This window comes from Ananas comosus, linkage group 13, assembly GCF_001540865.1.
Source record: "Ananas comosus cultivar F153 linkage group 13, ASM154086v1, whole genome shotgun sequence".
In the NCBI taxonomy this organism is placed as follows: domain Eukaryota; kingdom Viridiplantae; phylum Streptophyta; class Magnoliopsida; order Poales; family Bromeliaceae; genus Ananas; species Ananas comosus.
In genome coordinates this window covers 10,679,298-10,705,749 of record NC_033633.1, presented here as the reverse complement: position 1 = coordinate 10,705,749, position 26,452 = coordinate 10,679,298, and the positions used below count along the sequence as shown (strand labels likewise).

Below are 26,452 nucleotides of genomic sequence, written 5' to 3'. Positions count from 1 at the left end.
GGAAGAGGAAGAGGAGGAGAAACAATAACTATGGAGGTGTTGAGTTTATACTTAAAAAAAAAAAAAAAAAAAAAAAAAAAAACTAATAATGGAGAGAGAGAGGGAGATTTTATGGAGAGCCCCTCAACTATAGGATATTTGATGTAGATCCCTGAGCTTGACTTTTCCTTGGGTTAATTGCTTTTGTACCCCTGAAAAAAGATAAAATTGCATGTCCATCCTAAAAAGATTTATTTATGGCTAAAATTTAGAAATGTTTTATCCATTGGCCTTTTATTTCTGGCTTTAAAAAAAAAACCTATATTTTGTCCTCCGCAAAATTTTAAAAATATTTTTCGAGGATCGTGTCATTAAATGACTAAATTGTTCTTACTTGTTTTAGTGAAAAAATATTTCTTTTGATATACTTATATTATTTTCAAAGATTTTTTTTTCGGAAAAGAGTATAAAAAATAGATTGATGAGCATTGACGAAGGGGATCTAAGTGTATCAGTTTAAAACTTTGAGGTAGTAAAATATAAATTTATAAAAATAATTTCTATATTTTAGAATATATATTGTAATTATTATTATATTATATATTTATAGAGCATAATTTGTGAATATATATTAGTTGACTTTTTATAGTTGATTTTTTTTTTGTAAATTATAAATTCAAAGAAAAATTTAGAAAAAACTACTATTTTTTTCAACATAATAATAATTCTCCAAATGATAAAAGTTTAACGGTCAATTGACGATAGTCAAATTATAGAGATAAATTTATAAATTTTAAAATTTTAAAGGAATATATTTAATAGTTAAAATTTTGCAGCTATAAATTCTAAAATTATTCTTTTCTTTAATGGCTCCCTTCTCAATTTCTAGTTTGTTATAATTAGAGTTACTAAAAATAGTTAATTAAGTAAAATTTTCTAAAATTTAAGAGTTTAATTAGCCATTAGTTGTTAATTATTTTAGTTTTAATTGATAAAAAAAAGTAAAATTAGTTAATTTGACAAAATTGTCAATCAATTTGACAAAATTAGTGATGTATTTGGCCAAAACCACTCGATTTTTTATTAAAAATATTAAAGTGGTAACAATTAGTAAAGAAATTCTAGGTGCTTATTCTCAAATAGGCACCTCAACTTTATTTTTTTTTTAATTTGAGATACTCTTGGCTTTTATTTTTTCTAATTGAATTTTTCTACTTTGTTGAGTTAAAAATTTTAAAAAATTTAATTACTTTTTAGCTATTAGTCATAATTAAAATAATTAAATTTGATGTAATTCTTAATCTATTTGACTAAAATTATCTAGTTCTAAAATATCAGAAACTTAAAGAGGTTTCAACAAAAAAGAAAATTGGAGTTAATTGCATGCAGCTCCCTGTAAACATATCAAATAACGAACACACCCTATAAAATTCAGCTTTTCATATTTATTTCTGCAACAGTTCTAACATTTTCAAATATACCCTGTTATTAGAATCCATTAGAAAAATATAGTTAACCACAAGTAAAGTACTTAACCCTAATTAGTGAATAAGATTAATTGACCTTTTTACTCCTCTTATATTATTTGTGATGGCATAAAGAAAGAAGATGACCTTTGCAAATTTTTTAAAGAATATTTTTTCATAATTCTAGCAGTTGAGACTTTTGCTTATTATTCTCCCTCATTATTATTGAGGGACATATTTGTGATAGCAAAAAATATTATTTCACTTTTTCTCTGTTAAAAAATAAACAGTACTTTAACGGTAACAAACTAGAGGGACAAATATGAATATCATTGGACCTTTGCAGAGATAAATATGAAAAATTAAACTTTTTAAGGATATATTTGCTATTCGATATGTTTACAGGGAGTTGTACGAAATTTAACCCCAAAAAATTAAAAGTTGAGGGAGCAAATTCAGAATAGCCTATAGTTGAGGGTGGTCTCCATACTTTTTTTTTTAGCAAGAGAAAAAAAGTTTACATAAATTATGTTATGTGCACCTAAGAATTGGACTTGTGGTGGGTCCCACATCAACCAATCATGATGAGGGGTTGTTAATTTGTGTCTCGTTTTTGGTCCCTTTTGTAATGTGGGGTTTTAGTTTGTATCCATTGGATGCTTTTGGGGCAATTTTTTAACCTTAAAAATAAATAAATAAATAAATAAATATATATATATATATATATATATATATATATATATATATATATATATATATATATATATATATATATTATTTATGGAATTATTAGAAAATTTTGGAAATATTTTATTTCAAGAAAACAAAAAAAGGGTGGGAGCTAAATTATGGAAACTAAAGGGACCATGCCATTAATGGAGGATAAAAATGAATGTGGAAACAATATTAGCATCTTGTTGCTTAGTAAAATAAAAAATTTAAAAAACTTTTAAAAATAAAAAAGCTAGTAAAAATTAGGTTAAATTCCAAAAGTATAAGTGTAACAAAAAGTCCAAATTGAAGATATTTTAATTTACAATTTTGTACTGATGTATTAGATCAGCTATATTCGAAACAGTATTTTTTCACAGAAATTCTGGTCGAGTCCAGTACGACAAAATATGTGGCTGCGAAATTTAAAAACTGTGCTGATAACTGTTAGCATAATTTGATAAAAGAATTATTTTTAAAAATAAAAAAGTAATATTAAAAATTAAATTTTTATAGAAACTAATTAGACTTGTGAAATTAATTTTCAAAATTGTTCTCAAAAAGGGAAAGAAATAGCCAAATATGCAAATACCCCACATTTTAGATGTTGGGGAAGAGAACAATTATGGCACATGCATGGATGTAAATTCCACATTTTATAAGGAAAGGTATCTTGAAAAAAAAAAAAAATGGAGATATTAAATGCTTAGTTGCCCCCCACAAATTTTTTTTAAGGCTAAATTATATAATTCCAACATTTAAAAATTTATATTTTACCTCCTTAAAATTTTAAAAATATTTTCCAAAGAGTACGATATTAATAAAGAGAGCAAAATAACTAAATTATCTTTATTTTTCTATAAAAAATAATTTTTAGTGTATTTCTTCTTTTTTTAGCATATTTTCGGTATAAATTATAAAAAATAAACGGAATAGTTATAGAACCTGATGGAGAGAGGCTAAATGCAACAACTTGAAGTGTTGAGGGAGTAAAATACAGATTTTTGAAAGTTGGGAGGAAAAGTGAAAAAGCGGATAGTTATAAAGAGATTTATGTAATTTAGCATTTTTTTAATGTATATTAGGGGTTATTTGGTTCCTTGAAAAATCATGAAAAATATTTTTTCTTTAGTTTTCAAAATTAACATTTCATAAAATCTAAAATAAAAAAAAAACTTTTTTAGAAAAATGTTTTGTTTTGAAAACCAAAGAGATGGAGTTGTATTTCTCTAGCCAAAAACTATTTTTTAAGATATTTTCGAGAGAACAAAAATTTTCTTATTGTTGTGTTCGCATATATAACAATTTGAATGATATAACAATTTGGGAGACTCATAGTGATGTTTAAAGGAGATTCGAGTTTGACAACATAAGATGGGAAACTAATATCGTGTATAAATCGACAGATTTATTAAGTTCGATCATTATTTACCGACTGAATTTGATAGAATTAAATAAATTTGAATTATGTTTCTGATAACTACATTTGTCGCTATCACTTTCGAACATAGAAGAGCAATATTTTGGGTGATTCTCAAGCTATGTCCATGGAGATTCAAACAATATATAGCGTGACGCTATTGAGAAATATAAGCAAATTAAATTTATTGATGTTGGTAGCCGAATTTCCTTCTCTTTAACCCTGTCAAAGATCCTCCTAGGGGAACGTGTCGGGATGGAAACGGCTTATGGTACTGACCCTCGAAGTTCGCGCCCTTCGACTAGATCAAGCGATTCGGCTGATGAGGGATCGGATTAGTCGGGTTCGAAAACATTTACTATAGAATCAGTTAGGCTAGATTGAGCCGAATGTACAGAAAACACAAGATCTGGGGTCGGCTGATGAGCCGAATGGATGGAATATATAGTAACTGGTCGGCCGAAAGAGCCGAATGGAAGAAAACACAGTGATTGGTCGGCTGAAAGAGCCGAATGCCTTCATATATTAATAAAGTAGAGTGTACCCGAAGGGCATACAGACTCTGAAAATCTAGATTACAATAGAGTGTGCCCGTGGGGTATACAGACTCTAGAGATCTAACTTAAAAATTATTTCTAGAAAAGCAGTAAATGCGGGTAAAAAAGATTACATATAGACTACTCCTAGAAAACGATAAATGCAGAAAAGGAAAGTATTGAAAATGCTGTGGTCTTCTCGTTCAGGGGAGAGAAAGACCCCTATTGCAGGCTTCGAAATTACTATTTATAGTAATATCAACCCACATTATTAGTTTGTTGAAAGTAGTTGGGGGAGTGGTTGTAACCATGATCGTGGAAGTTATGCCCCACTTCTCAACCGTTCTCACCTAAACGCTCTCAACCTTCAGGCGCCTTATTGCCGACTCCTGGTGTACCACGTGTTCTTATTTTCTTGGCTCATACGTGAGTTAGATCGGCATGTTAGTTTTAATTTTGGCATCAACAATTGAATTAGATCAAATTTGATTGGATTTAATAAATCTGATCTCTTCTTTCCACAATTATATCCCTCAATATAACTTTAAGCGGTTTTCAAGAAGACAAATTCATTGACTCCGATCACTATTTGCTAGCTGAATTTGACCAGATTAAATAAAGTTAAACTACTATTTTCATAATTTACATTCGTCAATATAATTTTTCAGTATGTAGGAGTAACATATTTGGAGACTCGTAGTGTTGCTAAATGATTTTGATCATTATCGGGTGACAAAATTTAATCAGATTAAATAAATCTGATCTGTCTTTCTCATTATTACTTTCGATATCATTTTTTCAACCTATCATGGCAACATTTAAGGGGCTTGATATTTATGTTTGTGTAGTGGGAGTTTTGTGGAATTAATGTGGTTGGGAGGAGAGAGGTAGATGAAAATAGGGATGTTTACGGGTCAGATTGGGAGCGAATTTGTAAAAATTCGAAGTTAAACCCGAATCCAAACCCGAAATCCGAATCCGACGGATTTTAAAAATCCACATCCGAATCGGAGTCTGAATCCGAACTCGACCAAAAATCCGAAACTTGAACCCAAAACAAATATTTCTTTTTTCAATATTTGAAAATAAATTTTAAAAATACAAATTCACATATAACGTCAAATATTTATATATATTATATATAATATAAAATAAATTTGGGTTTGGGTTGAGTTCGGTTCCGGTTCGGGTTTAGGTCGGGTACAGTCAAAATTCATATCCGAATCCGCATCCGTCGGATTTTTATTTTTTATATTCATATTCGATACTATATCCGTTTATTGTATCCACGTGTTACTTGGGCATGGGGGAACCTGCGGGCGAGTTATTGTGTCCGCGGGTTACTTGGGCATGGATAAAATTTACCCGCAAATTTTTGGGTAGCCAAAATTTTTATCCATACCGTGGGTATGGTATGCGGATTACCCGCAATTTTTTTTGCTCTTATATTTTTTAAATACAAAACATATATATATATATAAATTTTAAAAGCGTAATATAACTCATTATTTAAAATTTTATAACATAAAATAAAAATATTTAAAATTTTAAAGCAAAAATATTTCATAATATAAGAGACACACAATAAAAAATTAGAATTAAAATTTTTAAGATGGATAAATAAGAAAAATAAATATATTAATTAAGAAAAAATATATTTTGTAACTAAAAAATATATGTGCGGGTACCTGTGGGTATCCGGGAGTTACTCAAAATGTCTTCAGCTTAATCGGTACCCACCGATTTTATCCATAATTTTTTGGGTTGGAAAAATTTGTACTTATACTTATAAATTTGCGGGTAACTCACGGACACCTGCGGATTTGGATCGAGATATCTAGGCCTAGTTTAGCATCGAGTAAATTTGCTCCGTTCATATTCGGATTCTGATATCTGTATCCATCGACATCCCTAGTTATGCGTGGAATTTTGTGGACATCACTGTGGGTGCAAATTAGAGAGAGAAATGAAAAAAGAGAGAGAAATGAAGAGAGAGAGAGAGAGAGAGAGTGTGTGTGTGTGTGAGGGGGGAGAGAGGAGGGGTGCATGGGGCTGCGTGTCCCATGTGGGTTGCCAGGGAGGATGTGGGACCCACAATCCCCCATTCAATCAATCATACTCAAGCCAATGCTAGCCTGGCCTCACTCACCTCTCTCTCTCTCTCTCTCTCTCTCTCTCTCTCTCTCTCTCTCTCTAGAAAACACACACTCTCTCTCTCTCTCCTCTAATTTGACAAAACATTGTATTGCAACAACTACATCTACCACATCACATCTACATTCTCTCTCTCATATGAATTTTTGAGAATTTTAATGTAAAAAAAGAATTTTTTTTTTTTACATATAAATCCTTGTAGTCTTTCAAAATTATATAGAAGCCTCTCTTTAATGCCCAACTTTGAATTTTTTTTAAAAAAATTCAAATACCACTCCTATGGTTTCACACTTTCTCACTTTAGTACCCTATAGTTTAAAGTATATCAATTTAGTACCCTGCGGTTTTATTTTTCTCTTTTCGTCAGCTCTTCCATTAACATTTTATTAAATTATATATAAAAAAAATTTTAGATACCTCACTTAGGTTTATTAAATTTTCACTTTAATACTTTTAGTTTTCACTTTATCGCTTATTTAATAAAAAAATTAGTGGAGGAGATAATAAAAAGAGAAAAATAAAACCACGGGGTACTAAATTGATATACTTTAAACTATAGAGTAATAAAGTGAGAAAGCGCAAAACCACAGTATATGTATTTGAATTTTTTCCTTAAAAAAATTATAAAATTAAGTTCAGCTATCGCCAATTAAATTTGATTATCTAATTTTAAAAATTTTGATTTTACTATCTGACCTCTTAGTTTAATTGATTTGAGCCAATTAGTGAATCCTTAACTTTAAAGTTTGAATGTCTCGTTTAAATTTACAGATTTAGTTAATATATTTTATATAATTTATGTAACTATAAATTAATTAAAACAAGTAATTGACTTAAATTTTGTATCTAAAAATCATCAAATCAATTAAACCGAACAAATTGAAATATTGGGTATTAAAATTAAATTTTGAAAGTTGGATGGTTGAATCAAAATGGTTTATAAGATAAATTTTATTTTTCGAATGAGACCCCTTAACTTTTGTTTTTTCAATAAGTGATTTAATCAAAAAGTTAAAACTTTATCATATTTATTAGTAATTTCCTTAAATTTAACAACATTAGTGACTATTTAGCAACAAAATTAGACTAATTAATGATTAACAACTAATAGAGTCATTAAATCTAACAAAATTTGTACTACTTAATTAAGTATAAAAATTCAAATAAAAATTCAACTTTGGTATGACATTTGGAATTGATTCTCATCAGAAAAGTTTTTTTTTTTTCAAATATGAAATTCTTATTTATAAAAAAAAATGAATACAAAACCCTAAACTATAACTTGCCCAAATTTAAGATCCCTCAATTATAGCTTTTGAAATTGCAACCCTAGCCTTTTTTTAAAAAAAAAAATATTGACTCATCCCAATATTTTATTGACTTTTTTGGAATTATACTAGCTAGAAATTAAATTAAAAATCTTATTTTAAGTATGAGATTACTTTTTACTTATTTGTTTCATGTTCATTTATAGTAGCTAAGAAAGTTATTAATTTTAATAAAATTCTCAATTCATATAATAAACAAATTTGAAATAAAATGGACCAAAATTAAGAAATGTTTATCAAAAAAAAAAATGGCGTATAGTTGGGACAAATTTTTAGGTCAAAATTGGTTCAGATAACAGTGTAGAGAATACTTATTTTGTTCAGATCTGATTTAAAGTCGAATCCTAAGCATTTTGCAATTATGCATGGAACCACACACGCAATAGCAGTATCTAAGAAGTATCGCTATCTGTGGCGCAAATTAAAAATCATGACAAATGCGTGGCCAAACACTCACAGTATATTTTGTTCAAAATCAGATCGAGTTATAAAACGAATGTCCAAATCTAGTCCAATTGTAATTGATTTAATGAAGTTAGAAAAAATAGAAAACCATTGTATTAAAATTTATAAATTTGTAATTTTATGCTTTTCAAAATATTAAAAATATTATAATTTTAGAAAAACTTTATTATACATCATGGTCAAAATTTTGTATTCAAAATTGTGGCCTTTTTTTTTTTAAATCCTGGGCCCACACGACAACCCATGATCTTCGAGTCTGAGATTGCCACGTGGAAGTCAGTGTGGGGCCCACAGAGCCAGGCCCCATTGTACGCGGTTTGCCACGTGTATGAATGAGGAGGGGCCACGTGTACTGCCTCCATGTGGCCGGCTCTTTTGGGTCCCCACCGCGTAAAGGGACACAAAGGTTTGACCACCGCGTCCGTTGACCAATTTAAAATTTAAAATTTATAATTTGTGAAGTGGAGTTAATTAAAAATTTGAAATTTTTAGATATATTTGTTTAATTATCTCGACAAAAAATGCAAAAAAAAAAAAAAATCTGTGAGACGTGTTTGAGCAAGACGCACTCCCTCCGTCAAAATAAGATAGCCTTAGTTCGAATCTCAAAGCATTATTATTGATATTTAACCACAGTAGAGATTGAATCTAAATAAGACGCATTTGATAGTATTTTTTTTGGTTTTTTCCCCCATTCATTTAGGTATGACAAAATGTGACACGACCTAATTGAATGATTGAGTCTGATGTGACAAAAAAAAAAAAAATTTAAACACGAAATTTCGTTTATAAAATCAGGTTTGGTTTCAGGTCCGGGTTTGAATCTGGCACCTAAAATTCAAACAAAACCAGTTATTCTCTTTCGTAATTGACATCACCGGGTAAGGAGAAAGTCAATTACGGTATTTTGAAAAAATGGAATTCAGAGTGAATCTAATTTATAGTGAACTGAATAATAAAAGTAGAGGTTTGGTTTTTTGTCCGGGTCCGAATCTGACCACTAAAATTCAAACAAAACGAGTTATTCGCTCTCGTAATTTATAGCGAATTGAATAATAAAAGTAGATATTTACGATAGTGAGCAACTTCACGTCCGTCTACTTTTGGTGATCCAATATTAATAAATGTTATGTAACTATTATTTACTGAAAGTCATTTTCAGCATGAAAATCAATTACGGACAAACAAACAAAAAAATCAAGCGCTTACTGAACTCCAAATTCTTTGCCCTTTATTCTTTTTTGGATTTTTTTGCTAGCAAAAGGGTTTTTGAATTGAATTTGTCAAAGCATTCACACACAAATCATGTCACTAGCAAATTGCAAATGGACTTCACTAGTAACACCTTTGGCTTTTGCTTAAAATGTATTTTGTAATTTGTGTCGAAATAGTTTATTGGAGGGGTCTAGTCTCCCTTACCAAGTCAACTAATCTCCCTTTCAAAAAAAGAAAAAAAAAGAAAAAAAAAGAAAAAAAAAGAAACCGACCGTCCCTAAAGCAAGTGGCAAAGGACTTGGTGGTTGGTACCCGAGACCGAAGTTCGAATTCTAGTTGATTCACACTTCCAGCTAAAATTTATTTCTAAATAAAATAAACGAAGCGGGTAGCATGCTACCTATCTCTCAAAAAAAAAAAGAAAAAAAATTAAGATATTAATTTACTATTTCAAAGATTTCCCTCGTACATTTTATAAATCACAAAATGATAATATGATAATATATACGAAAATATGATATTTTATAACTTGTATTTTATCATCATATGATTTTTAAAATGTATCGTTTACTACCATGATTAACGACAGATCTGTAATTGTGCCACCCTTAGAATTTAATCTATCTATAATATTTTGAGTGGTGGTTAGACCTAAGAGGTTAAGAGAGTTAAGCGTGCTAGGATTAGACTAGTTTTAGAATGAATGATTCTCTGAAAAGTGGGATGCCATACTTAGTATTAGAGCCAATCACTACTTGAAAATGTGAGACAAATCTTGGCTGAGCTAGGGTCGTATAGTTGGTAGAGAGCGACTTTCCGATTGACGATCGTTGTGGATAATAGAATAGAATGATTAAAGGGTGGAATTTATTAAGGGGTAGATCTAATGGTAAAAAATTGGATAGCACCAAGTGTTTGGTATTATATATTAAAAGTATTATAGTTGAATATTCTCTCTCTTTATATATATATATATATATATATATACTATATATATATATTCGGATAACGTATACTTTTATGAGTATTGGCTCCTTACAATTATAAAATTTTGGCCCTTAGATTTATTCCATTGATTATTTCCACCGTTAGATCATACTATTCAACCAACTACCCACTCAACCTAGGAAACCACTATCATTCTAAGTGGGACCGTTATCATCCTAACCACACATCCATCAATCAATGGTTAAAAATTTATGAGCAAAAGGGGTCTATAAAGAGTATAGTAGCCCAGCATATATATATATATATATATATATATATATATATATATTATATATAATATATATGTTATGTATATATATAGAGAGAGAGAGAGAGAGAGAGAGAGAGTAGGCTACTATTAGTAGCAAAATTCCATTGTTGCTATCAGTTTTTTAGCCTTTGGATCAACTCTTTTCATCATTTTTAACCATTGGATTAAATACTATAACACCTCATGGGCCATCAACCTAGAGAGACACTCAACTCTAACTGACTAATATCATCCTAACCCTACAATTTTTCATCCAAGGTTAAAAGCTTGACAGCAAAAAGAGCGTTTATACTATTAATAGTATTCTAGCCTAATTATATTATATATATATATTATATATTATTATATTATATTATATATATTATATAATAAATTGATATTCTCTCTCTTTCTATATATATATATATATATATATATATATATATATATTCCGGCTAGTTACTTTTATGAGTATTGGCTCCTGTACATTTAAAATTTTGGCCTTAGATTTATTCATTGATTATTTCCACCGTTAGATCATACTATTCAACCAATACCCCAACCCTAGGAAACCACTATCATTCTAAGTGGGACGTTATCATCCTAACCACACATCCATCAATCAATGGTTAAAAATTTATTAGCAAAAGAGGGTCTATAAAGAGTTATAGTAGCCCAGATTATATATATATATTATATATATATATATATATATAATATATATATATATTATATTTGTATGAATATATAGAGAGAGAGGAGAGACGAGGAGAGAGAGTAGGTCCTATTAGCGTAGCAAAATTCCATTGTTGCCTATCAGTTTTTAGCCTTTGGATCAACTCTTTTCTCAATTTTTAACCATTGGATTAAATACTATAAACCTATGGACCATCAACCTAGAGAGACACTCACTCTAATGACTAATATCATCCTAACCCTACAATTTTTCATCCAACGGATTAAAAGCTTGACAGCAAAAAGAGCGTTTTACTTTATATAGTATTCTAGCCTAATTATTATATAATATATATATATATATATAATTATATATATATATATTATTATATAATAAAGAGGAGAGAGACGAGGAGGGAGAGAGAGTAGGGCTAATGTACTATTAAGAGCACAGAGCCCTTGTGCTCCTAACTTTCGAGAGAGAAATTGGTATCTTAATTTTCATCTTTTTGAATTTCTCTCATTTTTTCTTTCTCTCTATCCTAACTCATATAAATTGAATGAATGGTTTAAAAGTTAGGAATATAAGGATTGCTGTGCTCTTAAAATTGAATGAATGATTAAAAAGTTAAAGAATATAGGACTACTTGTACTCTTAATAGTATAGCAGCCGCGTTCTCTATATATTATAATGTAACATATATGATCTAAAGTCACAAATTCATAATTAAACAAAAAAGTAATGATTAAGGTTAAGAAGCAAAGAGGTGATGGGAATAAGCTAATGATGAAAACTTTAATAATTATTATAGTTACATTTGAAAATTTGCACTACACAGCACCATTTATGGCTCATTAAAGCCCTATTATGCTTTTGAAAAAAATGACAATAATTATAAGGTTAGAAACATATAGAATCTATCTTGAAATATTTGATTCAGCTATCCAGTCTTTCAAATTTTAATTTTGCTGTATAACTTTTCAATTTATTTAATTTGAATTAATCAACGACACTTTAACTTCTAAATTTGAATAGGGTTGTTTATCTTTTACAGTTTGGTTATTATACTTTGTATAATTTTCAACAACTATAAATTCATTTAAAGTAAATAATTAGTTTAAATTTTAAAGTCAAAGTATTGTCGACTTCAAATCAAACAAATCGAGAGTTGGAAATAAAAATTAAAATTTTGAAAGATTTGGACAGCTAAAGTGTGACACCCTAGATTTTGAATAGTCAATATATATATAATATATATATATATATATATATATATATATAAGGAATAATAGGACTAAATTTTTTAATCCGGCTATAACATTTTGGGTGGTGAGAAGGTTCAAGAGTTTAAGAAGGTTAAGCATGTTAGGGCTAGAGTAGTTCTGAAATGGGTTACTGGCCAGGGAACTAGGGTGTCACAATTAGTATCAGAGTAAATTATGAGTTGAAAGTGTGAGATGAGTATCGTCTGAGCCACGATCATACAGCGAGTTGAGCGTGCCTACCACTGTCGGTGGAACGCTGCTCCACATAAAATTGCCTAAGCCTAGCTATACGAGTCTCATATTGTCTGATACTTGCGAGTATACTTGAGCCTAACGAGAATGTCCGGACTTAAAAGAGGAAAAAATATGACACTCTATAATTTGAAATAGTCATATCTATAAATTATAATAGGACTAAATTGTTTAACCTAGTTATAGCATTTTGGATAGTCACCGGACCTAATAGGTTAAAAAGGTAAAGTGCGTTAGGGGTAGAATAGTTCTAAAATAAGTGACTTTTCTAAAAAGTGGAGCGTTACACAAATCAAAATGGTCCATAATTCAAATATCTTATGTATATTTTTGTCTACTTATACTATAATTATTTGTTACAAACATAATTATTTAAAGCCTTGAATTGTATATAATGTAGTCCTTAACATCATTAAGAACTTGTAGATTAAATGGTATTTATTTATGCCATTTTATATTTTGGTCCACATTTTCATGGCTTAAGACATATAACATCCTAAATGTCACACTTTGTCTCAATGGTGCAACAAACACTAATATGTCATATTCCAAAAAGTTATATAATTTGAATATGACACTTAAATAGGATGTGTTTGTTTCTATGTAAGTGGGAAAAGTCATTATCAAAGTTGAAATTTAAGAGATAATTTAAGAGATATCGGTATTAAAAAATAAGTGACGTTTGATTTATCTATTAACATTAAAATTGAGGTGAAAAAAATCTGAAAACTTAAATTACGTCGATTAATAAGCAATGATAAAATTGAATAAAAATTTGTAAGTATATTTTAACTTTTAAATGCATACGTATTTTAAGAACAGAGGAGTATTTTGGGAGAAAACTTGGGGGATTTAAAATTAAAAAAGAAAGTTAAATTGAGGGATTCATTTCAAAAGATGCTACAATTGAAGGGGTTCATATATATATATACATTTTTGGGTTAATTGCATATAGGTCTCGGCAAACATGATGAATTGTAGATATGTTTCTACAAAGTTTAACTTTCATATGTTATTCATACAAAATTCCTAATGATTTTAGATACGTCCCTGCCATTATGATCCGTTAGAAAAATTTAGTTAACCACAGTTAAAATATTTAATCATGATTAATTAATAAGATGAATTGATAATTTTACCCCTTTTCCTCTTCCTCTTCTGCTTGTCGGAGTGGTGGTCGTCGTCGTCACGGACGAGGGAGGAGATGCGGCGAGCGATTACGGCAGAGAAGTAGGAGCCGTGATCACAGAGGAAGCGGCCGATGGAGGCCATGTCGACGATAGAAGAGGACTGGGCGGATGCAAACCGTTGGATCGGGCGGTGCTCCTCGTGGTCGTGGGAGATCGGCGCCAACCTCGCCATCCCCGCTGGCACCTCCGGCTGAGGTAAGTGCGGCGGCGGCCGGACAACGGCCTCTGCCGCCTCCTCCTTCTTCTTCTTTTTTGTATCATCCTTTTCTCCTCCTTCTTTATCGTCGATGATCCGATCGTCATGCCTGCGTAGGCCGTCATCACGAGAGCTTCCGACAACATCGACCGCACCTTCGCCTTCCGCATCGCCACTGCGGCCCTTAGCCTCGTCCTCGTCGGCCGCAACTCCGACAAGCTCCGCGACGTTGCCGCCGCCCGCTCCCGCAACCCGAAAAGGAAAAGAAGGAGAAAAAGGATAAAAATGTCATTTCACGAACCTATCGGTAAAAAATAAACAGTTCTCTAATGGATTCTAACCAAAGGGACATATATGAAAATATTAGAATTTTTGCAAAAATTAAATCTGAAAGTTGAACTTTACAGAAATATATCTGTATTTTATCATATTTGCGCCTTTGCGGGGATCTGTATGCAATTAACCCTATATTTTTTTTTTTCCTGTTATCATGTGTTAATAACAGATAATATTGGACCAAATGTTGAGGTTGATTTTGATTAAAAATTAAAATTATTTTCTTTCCCTTTTTTTTTCCTCCTCTTGAATTAAAAAATTTTCTAATAGAGTTGTTTGGACGGTTGTGATTGAAAGTTGACATAAGATGATGGGACAAGATGTGAGCGGTCCATTGCTGACGTGGTGGACGGGGTCCACTGATTTTATCCATCTAAACGGAACTTCTTGGGCCGAGCCTAATTCGGCTGAGGCCCAATAACATCTCCGTCGTGCAAAAAAAGGGATAAATTACAGAATAGTCCCCAATCTTTTTTAATTATATCTTTTTGGTCCTCGAACTTTTAAATTTTACGTTAGAAAATACTTTAGCGTTTGGTTAGGGGATAGAGATAGAAATAGGCCCTTATCCCCTTTATACCCAAAAGCTAATTTTTTATCCGAGAATAGTAGTTCTCGGTTATCCCTATCAATATTTCCATTTTCTATATAAAATTACCTAAAATTATTCTTATCCTCGGAAAGAATCTAATTTTTATCTAAATATTATTTTTCTTATCCCCATACTTGTACCTATCCCTGTAATAGCTAGTTCTTCCTTATACCCGAACCAAACGTTACCAAATAAATTCTTAGAAAAAATTCACTATTTCTCAGATATATTTTCTAGTAAAAAAATTATATGGAGAACCCTAAAATGTATGCAATTCTGAAATAGCCTCCTAATTTTTTTATTTTTTTTAGAGTCAATTAATTTTAGCCAATTAAAATATCAGATTTTACGAAATTAATTGATAAATCCATCGGATTTAATATTTTAAAATACTTTATAGCAAATAAAATTAGACTAATTAACTATTAATATTAATTAAGCTAAAAGTTAAAAAAAAAATAATTTAGTTGAATTAAAATCTCATATTAAATTTAAAAGTAAAACCAAGAAGGGGTAATTTCAGAATGGAATTTCGTTGAGGCATTATCAATACATTTTGACCTATATTTGCTCATTATTATTATTATTATTAAAATTAAAGTATGGTTTGATGAAGTATGTCACCTAAATATGTAAAGAGATACAATTATTTTCTCAAAAAATAGGACTAAAATGAAGGGTTATTAAAATTCCAGGGACTATAATAACATATCGTTTAAAGTTCAGGATCTCAAAATTTCGGATTTAAAAATCTTGGGGCTAAAATGAAACGAGGGTTAAAAGTTGGGGTCTATAGTGCAATTTACCGATAATCAAACCCTACTCCACCGCGATAGAGAGAGGGAGAGAGAGGGGTCGTCTCCTTCGCCCAAAACCCTCGCACGCCCCCCTCAAAACCCTAACCCTAGCAATCCCATTACACTGCGCAAGCTTAACCCTAGGCTAAGCCTCGTCTCTCCTCGACCCTCCTCCAATGGCGCCCGGAGAGGAGAAGAGCCTGGGCGGGTCGAAGAAGCGGAAGCGGGAGTCGTTCTCCACGGCGAAGGGAGGAGGAGGGCCCAAGTCGAAGGGCGCTACGAAGCCCCATATGAAGGGCTCGGAGAAGCCGCTCAAACGAGCTTCAGAGAAGTCGATTAAGCCCGGCCATGGCGCAGCTGCCGCCGATGTTGGGGGAGAGAAGAAGAAGAAGAAGGAACCCAAAACCCCGAGGGAGCGGCGCTTGGCCGCAAAGGTCTCTCTTTTAGATCTCTTTATGGGCTTAAATTAACAATTTTTGAGTTGGGTCGGTTTTGGTTTTGTTGGAATCGGCTTATTCTGCGGTAAATACTATATATATGTTGTTATTTTCCTTTTTCCTCCCCCATATTGGATTCATGATAGAATTGCTCTATCATCTTTGGAACACCCATGTTTTACTATTGTTGGGATTTTTTTTTTTTAATAAAATTTCCTGAGGTTATCTGGTTTCAATTAGGGCTTTAGTTAGTTATAGTGGATTCTAAATTTCTAATTGTTGGAGCTGAGTTGGTTGTGATGTGGTGCTCTTGTTGCTTTTATTTTTGAGCCAAAAATGTAATTTTTAGTCAGTATGCTGCTCAATTTAGTTCAAGTTAGATGTATTGAGTTTAAGTTAAATGAGATTCTAATGGTATTTTATTGTGTATAGGAAATGTCGGAATCGAGGAAGCGGAAGAGAAAACCGAATTATGATCTTGAGAGAGTAAGTTTGATTGCGGTGTATCACTTTAGTCGCAAGAAAGAGCTGATTTTAAGCTTCTTTTACAATTTTATAGTGCATGACCCAGTTAGATTTCTCTGATGTAGTTCCATTTTATGTTATTCTTTTACTGTTGTGGTTGTGAGTAATGTTAAGTTTCGATCTTGTTCAATTTAGGCCTTGTTTTTGTAAGGTTATGTTTTTCTTTTTGTATTCTTAAAGTTACATATTATGTGCTTGAGTACACCTGTGGATGGTGACTTGTTTGCAATGCATAATTCTACTGGGCTTGTTTGGCAACAAAAGCAAAATTCTATTGGTAACATTTTGGCCTCCATCGCCTTTTATTTTTTTTTCCTGAAGAAAATGAGTTTACGAGCTAACCAACACTAACAAGAATCGAGAGTTCATTTGCTTGCTCATTCAATTTCATAGAATTCGAGGTTGGAAGAAAAATCAGTAGCCCAAACGAGGCCTTAGTTGCTTGTTTGCACACCTGTTTATATTGCTTTAAATAGAAACAATACTTCTTTTCTGTGATCACAAACTTTCCCCTTTCGAATTTTGTGCTGGAATTCTTCTTCCGTGGAGGTAATTTTTATCTATTACGTAAAGTTGCGTTTTTATACTATTATCTGGTTAATGTGTATCTTTTGGTTTTTTTTTCTCTTTTTGTTTCTATCTGTCTTTTGTCATTTATTTTGGACAAATGATGATTAATTTCTACAATAGAAATTTTGAGAAACTTATTAACATCTTTGGAGTCTTGTTACTTGTTTCCTGAATTCTTGGAAATGACTCTTTGCATCTGAAGAAGTGATATATTTGATAAATCATTTAACAGGACCTCGCTTTATTATGGGAAAAAATGAGATGCTACAATATCAGCAAGGAGGAGAGATCAAAGTACATGTCCAAAATCCACTTTTATTTTCTCACGCACTTATTAGCGTTGGTTTAAACAAGCTTGACAATTTTGTAGGTTTGTTACACAAGCTCTTCAGAAGATGAATGGAAAGTTTCTAGAAATTGCCGGTTCTCATGTCTCTGCACGTGTTCTTCAAGTAAGTTTGAGTTTTACTTGCTATGATGAATGTTTTTGTTTTGAAACTTTTGGAGCATTAAACTACTTCTGCTTGTCAATGTTACTCTATGGTAGATTCACTTATTTGTGGGCTGGAGTTTAATTAGATTAGTTAAGTGGCTGAAATAACTTCTCTATTCTGAGAAGCACTCAGAGGTCTAGCAAACATAAAAAACGGGAGCTTCTGCTTCAGTTTAAAGGTGAAATCAATCTCTAGGTTGCAAAACAAGCTGCTAGAGTATGGGGCTTCTGCCTACATTGTAGCTGGAAGCTGTTGGGGTACACTAACAAAAAAAAGAAGCAGCTATTTGTGCTTCTTTGAGCAGCTTTATTAAATAGCACCTTTGCAAAAACTTCATGTGGCCAAAACATGCCTTATGTGTTTCATGAGCATACTAATCAAGTCTTGATTATGCTACCTTTTCTAATATTTGTCAGACATGTATTAAGTACTGTTCACAATCGGAGAGAGATAGTATTTTTGATGCTCTTCGACCGCACTTTCTTACTCTGATACGGAAGAAGTATGCCGTTCATCTTGTAAAGAAATTATTGGATACTGGTATGCATCATAACTTCCCATGGACATACTAAATGACAAGATTTGCATGAAAAAAATCCTCTGGAGTTATTTTATTTCATGAAATCATTGCCTTCTTTTATCTACAGCCACCAAAAAGCAATTGGAATGGTTTATCTCCTCTCTGCATGGCCATGTTGCTTCCCTTCTTCGGCATACAGTGGGATCTGCAGGTAAGTTAAAACTTTTTCAGAAATGCTTGCGGAAATGTTATTATTCTTTTTTTTTTTTTACTGATAACTGGTAACAGATTAAGTATCTGCATAATAATGTAACTTGGTGAAAATGAAAGATGGCTTGTTGATCACACATCCTGAAGACACCATTAATTGTCAAAATTAATTTTCGGAAACAAATCCCTTGTTTGTTAAATTATGATCAAATTATTGTTTGATTATGTTGTTTGACTTAATAATGTTGACCAAAATTACGTGATTTCTTAAATTTTGACTTCTGAGTTGTAACCTAATCGATATCTCTTCTCTGCAGTGGTTGAACATGTGTTCCATCTGGCAAATGGTTGTCAGAAACAAAGCTTGTTAATGGAAATGTACTCCACGGAGCTTCAGTTATTTAAGGACTTGACAGTAGCCAACACAGGCCGGTAAGTGAAATTGGATTTGTGAACTTCTTGTAATATTTTGATAATCCTGTGAAATGAAAATGATAATTGTTGATTACATCCATGTTGTGGTACTTCGGTCATTATTCCTGTTGTTAATTTCATTTGACAATGTTGCTACTTGATACGGGATCTCTGTTGCCGTCCTTATGTTTTTGCTTCTTTCATCAGATTGGTGGATATTATTTCTAAACTTGGACTACAAAAGTCATCAGTGCTGCAACACATGACTTTAACGATTCAGCCACTCTTGGAAAAAGGGATTGTCGACTATTCTATTGTACACACCGCCTTAATTGAATACTTCACAATAGCTGACAAGGTAATGTAAACCTATCTTTGGGTAAAATGTGTGAGTAGTCCCTGAATTTTCTACGAGCTGCATTTTGGTCCTGATCTTTCACTTTGCAGTAGCCCTCAACTTGCCAAATTTCTTGCAATATTATACTTTGGTTTAATGTTATGTTCAAAAACTCTAGCATCCGCTAGAAGGTGAGCATATAAACTAACAAACAACAACAATTTTGGATATTGAGAAAGTAAGGGTTAACATTGCTAGAAACCAGGTAAGCTATTAGAGTAGTCTGCTTCTATCAATGTTTTGAAAACTAGGTCGAATAGTGAATTAGTGATCTGGAAATGTTATTGGGTTGCTGGTTCAATCAGTGGGTCAGCCTCTGGTTGAACCAGTGATGTTAGCATGATGTTATAAATATTTAATTATTATTTTTAATTTTATTATATAGAAAAAAGATACGTAAATTATAATTTTAATGTCATACTTAATTCTAAAATACTAATTTCTAAGCTAAATTAAGTGATATAAGTTTTCAACTTTTACTTTTTATAAGACTAATCTATGCTAATAAAAAATAAAATCAATTAAGTTGATTTTAAGCTGCTGGATTTTAATATAACTTGATAAATAGAAACCCACCCTGTTTGATTAAAATCGGACTGGTTCACTCGTTCGATGGTTGAACCGCCAGTTGAAAGTGTTTAAAGCAGTTTTTTGACTTATCCGGTTCAACCTCTTTTATGGACTGGGTTATAGTCGGGCTGGCCGAACCGGCTGGCTCGACCTGGTTTTTTAATCATTGGTTTCTATGAAGGATCGGGGAGTAATTAGCAACTAGTTGATAGTTCAAGTATTGGATGAGCATTTTTCCATTTTCTTTTGGATAATGCTTCCTGAACTATAGTGCTTTTGTAGATGACCAGACAAACCTTAAAGAATTAAGTTAAACTGAACGAGTAATTTGACCTTTTCTTTCAGCCACCTATCTTATAATCCATTAGTTTACTGTAATGTCGGTTATCATGTGACTGTCGCACTTTTAGGGTGTGTGATTTGACTGATCGCTGTTAATAACTCATAAAAATACGGGGTAGGTGGTTGATGAATCCGGCCGACTGCTTTTTTCAGGTTGTTGCCTTAACTTTTTTATGTTTGAGCGGACATCTTGAATTATGCAATTGTTCAAGGGATCTAGTGCATTTGTCTCCTTTTTTATTTGCATCGAGTCATGTTGGTTCTTGTCTGACAAAATTTTGTTTGAAGTCTTCTGCCACAGATGTGATTCAGCAGTTAATCCCTCTTCTTGTTCAAAGGTCATCAGTTTCCGATGAAAGCGAACCATTAACTGCTCCGGACTTGTCGAAGAGAAACAAAAGTAAAAAGAAACGTTCAGCGGAACCGCTTCTAGTTCGAATGATGCATTCAAGAGACGGACTGAAACTTGGCATCCTTTGCATCAAGCATGGGACTGCGAAGGTCTGTACATGGGTCGTGCTTTTAGTATATTTTGCTCTTGATAATTTGCATTCGTTTTATTATTTTCTACTTGATTCTTCAGATGTTCTTCAGTTGCTCTATTGTAACTAAAAAAGCTGATACTGTTTGAATCCCACTTATAATTATTGAGAGGATTGTACCTGGGTTTCTTAATCTCTTTAAAAAATTTTCATTTTAGTCAAGAACTTTCAGTTGCTGCAATTGGGTCCCCAACCTTTGCAATCTATGGTATCATTACCCTTTCCAACAAATTTCTTGTTTGGATGGAAAGCTGATGTAATCCTTATAAGAAAAGATTAAAAGTTGCTTACATTGTTACAATATGTTGTGTATGGTCTGGTAAAAATAAATGTTGTTCATAGCTGTTTCTTTGTCATTTGCATTTTGTTTATTCTATACAAATTCCAGGAGAGGAAGAAGATCGTTAAAGGCATGAAGGGCCATATTAGAAAGCTGGCTTTTGATCAATACGGAAGCCTGGTGAGTACCTCTCTTCATTCTACCGATGCAAGTTATACACAGCTTTTTTTATTCGTAATTGTGGTTTGCAGCTCCTAATGATTAAATGATAACATCTATTCGCTGCTTTCCAGCTCTACCACATGAAAAATGATTTTTCAATTTTTTTTTTCTTTTTGTGATTTCATTCTTCTCGACAGATGGAGTGCCCCCCTCCATGTTAAGGTTTCTATAGCTATCCATTACAATTTCCCTAACTTCGAATTAGTAAAACAATATATACTAGTTGCTATCATACTGTTAGCATAAATGCAATTGCTAAGGTGAGCAGATTAGTTAGTAGTGTCAGTAAATATTATGGAGTCCGATAAGATAGTTTCAAAAATTTGGATCAGTTCCATAGAGCTCTGGTTTAAGAAATTTCAGCTTAGATTACATTGCAGATCAGTTAGTGGTGTTAGTATTGAAAATCATATTTAATTGTTTTGGATAGTCTTATTGTAGTTTGTCCTCTGGCCCATGCATTGCTCTTTGGTCATTTCTGTCATTGTTTTAGTTGTTTGACAAGGTCACAAGGACATTAAATTTTTCCTATGCATAGCTTAGGCTTTTCGTTTTTTTTTAAGTTTCCAAGTCCCTTTTTCTGTTATTTACAGTGTCCTTATTGTTTTGTACTGATTTTATGTGGTTCATTTTCTAGCTTCTGATTTGTATCCTTTCGATTGTTGATGACACGAAGCTCGTAACGAAGGTTAGCGCCTCTTTCATTTTCCTAAACAATGTGTAATTGGTTTGATCCTATCTCGAAACAACTAATCTTATATACAATTTCATCATCAGATTGTAATCCAAGAGCTGCAGAAGATGCTAAAGGAACTAGTATTGGATAAAGTAAGTTTTCCTTAACTTATTTTATGTTAAATTATTGCTTTACATGTACATCAACCTTATTAAAGTTTCATTTTTTCACTGTGAATTTTCAGAATGGAAGACGACTTTTATTGCAGCTACTCCATCCCCAATGCCCACGCTATCTTAGTCCTGATGATTTGGCTTGCCTAAACTATGACGTTCCTTCTCTCGCTTTGCAGGAAAGTCTGGTCATGAGTTTTCATTCATGTCCTTCAACGTAGCGACGTTTACATATACCCTGCAAACTTACCTACTTATATTTATCTTAAAAGAATTACCTAGTACTTATATTTCGCCCCAAAATCTAAGTTTCCAAGATATGCCCATAAAACAAATTATTTCTAACAAATGTTGCTTGTACTGATAATTATGCCCCTCTTAATATTTTTTTTTTCTAATAGATACCCCCTTCCCCTTGAATTGGATGACTCGCTAGCTCAAGTTTAGGGTTTCCATTCCCCCCCTTAGGAACCTGCACTTTTGTGTGTTACATGTGAAAATTCCAAATTTGCAAAATAGTTCAATTTGCAGGGATATATATATGTAGTATCCTCTTTAAGTACTTATACAGCAAGAAATATCTTAATATGATTGTTCTTTAATTTAATTTCAGGGTGAAGAATCTCAAGAATGCTCAGATAACAAGGCCGACACTTCAAATCATAATAAGAGTGCTGAAGGGTGTGAAAAGACCACGCAATTACCAGTAGGAAGCAAGAAGGATCCTTCTTTGCGAAGGCACGAATTGTTGGTCGACAGCGAGCTTGCCGAGGTGGCACCTTTGGCTTTGGATACTCTCACTTTCCTATCCCTGCAAATATGTGAAATTTGCATAAATACCCGTGCATTTGTATTTGGATGCACGCCTCTTAAAACTGTATATCTTTGTATTCATGCTCCTTTCGAGAGCGTACATGTGAAAAATAACTATTCCATAGAAATCCCCTCCTGGGAATGTGTGCACAAGTAAGGTTTTCAGCAGTTTGCATGCCAACACCAGTTGTGCGCATGGATTTTAATTCAGTTTCTCAACAGTTCTGTTTGTGCTGACCTTCTAACTGCCCTCGGATTTTTTTATGTGCAGAGTCTCTTCGAAACTTGTATTGCAAATGTTGGAGAGCTGCTTCGCTCAAATTTTGGCAAAGAAGTCATATATGAGGTGATTCCTTTACTCATCCTTGGGAATCTTTTAAAGTTTATCTACTAAGTTTGTACGGAATCATAACTCTAAACATGATCTAGAGTATTTGAAACTTGTAGATTCTAAAAGATTCTAAATGATACGCTTTTTTTTTTGCGTATTATATTTTAGCTTTAATTTCAACCTAGTGCTCGGGCGTATGCCTCTCCTTGCTTTCGCTCGACCCTTTAAATGGTTTTTTTTTTTTTTTTTAAGAAAAATCAGTCAAAGTCTCCAGATTTCATCTGAAATGATTAATCAGTTATCAACACTTGATCTGTGTCAAACAAAAAAAGCGTTGATCTTCTTTGCTTACTAGTTTTTTTTTGGTGAAAAATGTACAGGTGCTTCTCAATAAGCAGAGGCCATTTCAGAATGGACCCCTTTTATAATATATGTATTAACACCTTGTTAACTTTTGCTCAGTTAGATTTCAGTTATTTTTATCAGGTGAATTAGGGATTCTCCGTTCTCGTAAGGCTAACGTTCTCGTTAGCTATGAGCTGTTAACTGTTAATAAAACCTGCAATTCTGCCAGTTTGAATGCCGGTAGAGCCGTTAGATTTAACAGAACAGTTGCTGGAGATACTCGAGGCAAAACACCAGCAAGTCTAAATGAAGTGAATTTTCTATTCTGAAGTAAACTTTATTTGATGAGGACTTGCATGCATTTTCACCTTGTCCCTTGGATCGAACCCAATTTGTGCTCGACCTCGGCCTAATTCCGGTGTCCTAATTCGCAGGTAGCAGTAGGTGGATCAGAGGGTGTTTTGCAATCTCTATCTGATCAAACGGATGCGCTGCATGAAGCAATAGCTTCTCTAGCGGCTGTTCCAAAAACCGAAGAATCCGAAGAGGAGCATGTTCTCGAGAACTTCCATTCTAGCCGGACCATCAGAAAACTTATCCTCGACAGCCCTAACTTCGCCGCCGCTCTATGGAAAACAGCTTTACAAGGGAAGTGCGACATATGGGCCCAAGGGCACAGGTACATCACCATCTCAACAATGAAGCTGCGGTTTTTTTTTTTTTATTCTTGCCTTGTTCCTTATACCAGGATAACCGAGAATAAAGCCAATTAAACATTTAATTCGACATTAGAGAAATAACTATAATATTACATGGTTTTTGTTAACCTTAAAAGGAGGATAAACTCGGCGATAATTTGACCAGAACAATATGCGGGTCTCGAGTAATATTAACCCTAGCTATCCCTGTAATAATTATTATTTCTATCTGCGTATTGTTACTTTTTCTGCATTAAACAGTTATCCTGGTATAGTGGGATAACCAGTTCCTGAGCAAAATGTGTTCCAAGGGGCTTCAAAATTTTCTTTAACCACGCATTTATGGCGACTGTTGTAAAATTTTGCTTACTGATGCAGCTCTAAGGTGATCGCCGCGTATCTCGAATCATCCGATCCGAGGGTGAGAGAAGTCGCGAAACTCGAGCTGCAGCCTTTGGTCGATCGCGGCACGCTTAAACCCCCCGCTGCCCCGCATAATAAGGTAGCTGAGAAAAAAAGGTTGATGCCTGAGTTTGAGATGTAAAAGTTTTGAGAATCTTTTTGTTTTTGGTCCGAAATTATGCCGTGAAATGTAATCTGTAACTTTTCTGAGTTTGTTGAATTGAGTTAAATGAGTTCCGAACCTCGAAAAGCATTTTTGATGAAACATCGTCTAGTGCTTCTGAAAAAAGCTCTTATGTAAACAGCATTTTTGCTTCTTGTTCAAAAATGGGCCCAAGGAGAGGTTCTTATGAGGCTCAAACCTTGGTTGGGCTACAATTCTATAAAATAGGTGCTTCCTCCAAACTGTTTGGGATTTTTTCTTTTTGGTTCTGTAAATCCAAGATTTTCGGTTTCGGTTTCGGTTCTGCTGGAGATGTGGCATCATTTGTAAGACTGGCAATCCAGCTCGCTGATCGTAAGCCAGCTCGTGTTCGGTTTGAAATGAGTTCGAGTTTGATTGTTCATTTAACAAACGAGCTGAACATGAGCTAGAGTTAGCATGCCTACTTTATATTTAGTTGTAGGACTGGCAATCTAACTTACTATTCGTAAGTCAGCTCATGTTCGGCTCGTTAATAAATAAGCCAAACAACAGCTAGATCTTTCTGCTCGATATTTTAATGAGTTAGGTCGTGTTCGGTTCGTTTAATAAACGAACGAACACGAGCTGGCCTTAGCTTGCTTGTGTTTGGCTCGTTGACGGCTCTAATTGTTCGGTAAGTATCGTTTATGTCAGCGTTATTAGCAGTGAGTCATGAAAAATCTCCTAGACGGCTTCTCTTTTGCCGCAAAATCTGTATTTTCGAGCTCAGGGTCTCACTTTAATTTTCTTCAGCAACAGAAGTTTGAAATAGAAGTAAAAGAAAGGCCAAACAAGCACTTAGTTTGCGGTCAAACCGTCTCTCTCTCTCTCTCTTCATTGGTGCAAAATGTATGAATCATAAATAACAGGTGATGTTTCCAAAACCAAAATAGGAGAAAAAAGACTCTGAAGAAACCAATTCCTATTAGAGTTCTTCAATTATTGTTTGTTTTGTAAGACCCTGGACCTACCTACACAAGCACACCTACTAGTGTTTCTGGAGGGCTAGTAGTTACTCTGGAGGAGATCATATGATTGTTCTAGTAGTGGTTATTAGAAGAAGCATTATGCAACAGTTTCTCAATAGTGTATGTTTTTTTTTTTTTCTTTTTTTTTGTATGGGAAAATTTAAGTTTGAAGTTTATGTACTTTATTTTTAGTTTTGTATTGTAATAGAAATATCAGTGTAACACCATAATAACCCCACATTAAGTAATATGTGGGGGAGTGTGAAAGACTTTTATGTGATAGACACACTATAACTAATAACTGAGCTTAAATATTTTGGATTGGTGGTTTGGGATCAATGAGTTATTAGTAGTGTTAGCGGGCTATGTCGTTAAGTCGGTATTAAAGCGAGTTCACTAGTTAGAAGTGTGAGCTGGGGCTCATATCATCCGGTAATTTTGGTCTATGTGTTTGACTAAGCTAATGAGAAAGTTAGGATCTAAAACAAGCGAAATATGTGACACTCTATTAGTCCAACATAGGA

At 32.9% G+C, this 26,452-nt stretch overlaps 1 protein-coding gene across 1 annotated transcript; it reads left to right on the top strand.

Moving 5' to 3' along the window:
• On the top strand, positions 15,846-25,181 carry LOC109719536 (pumilio homolog 24). Its single transcript, XM_020246278.1, has 17 exons — positions 15,846-16,249; positions 16,685-16,738; positions 17,580-17,641; positions 17,718-17,799; positions 18,258-18,381; positions 18,489-18,572; positions 18,889-19,003; positions 19,193-19,343; positions 20,583-20,795; positions 21,225-21,296; positions 21,976-22,026; positions 22,116-22,166; positions 22,259-22,366; positions 22,801-22,959; positions 23,272-23,346; positions 24,111-24,355; positions 24,753-25,181. The coding sequence occupies exons 1-17, from the start codon at positions 15,992-15,994 to the stop codon at positions 24,916-24,918; spliced, it is 2,070 nt and encodes a 689-aa protein (XP_020101867.1). The 5' UTR covers positions 15,846-15,991; the 3' UTR covers positions 24,919-25,181.

Bases quoted from the DNA above. Each gene is read 5' to 3' on its own strand.
- LOC109719536 (XM_020246278.1), top strand. From the start codon at position 15,992: ATGGCGCCCGGAGAGGAGAAGAGCCTGGGCGGGTCGAAGAAGCGGAAG. The intron at 17,800-18,257 runs GTAAGTTTGAGT...AATATTTGTCAG, and splicing joins TCTCTGCACGTGTTCTTCAA to ACATGTATTAAGTACTGTTC. The intron at 19,344-20,582 runs GTAATGTAAACC...TTTTGTTTGAAG, and splicing joins ACTTCACAATAGCTGACAAG to TCTTCTGCCACAGATGTGAT.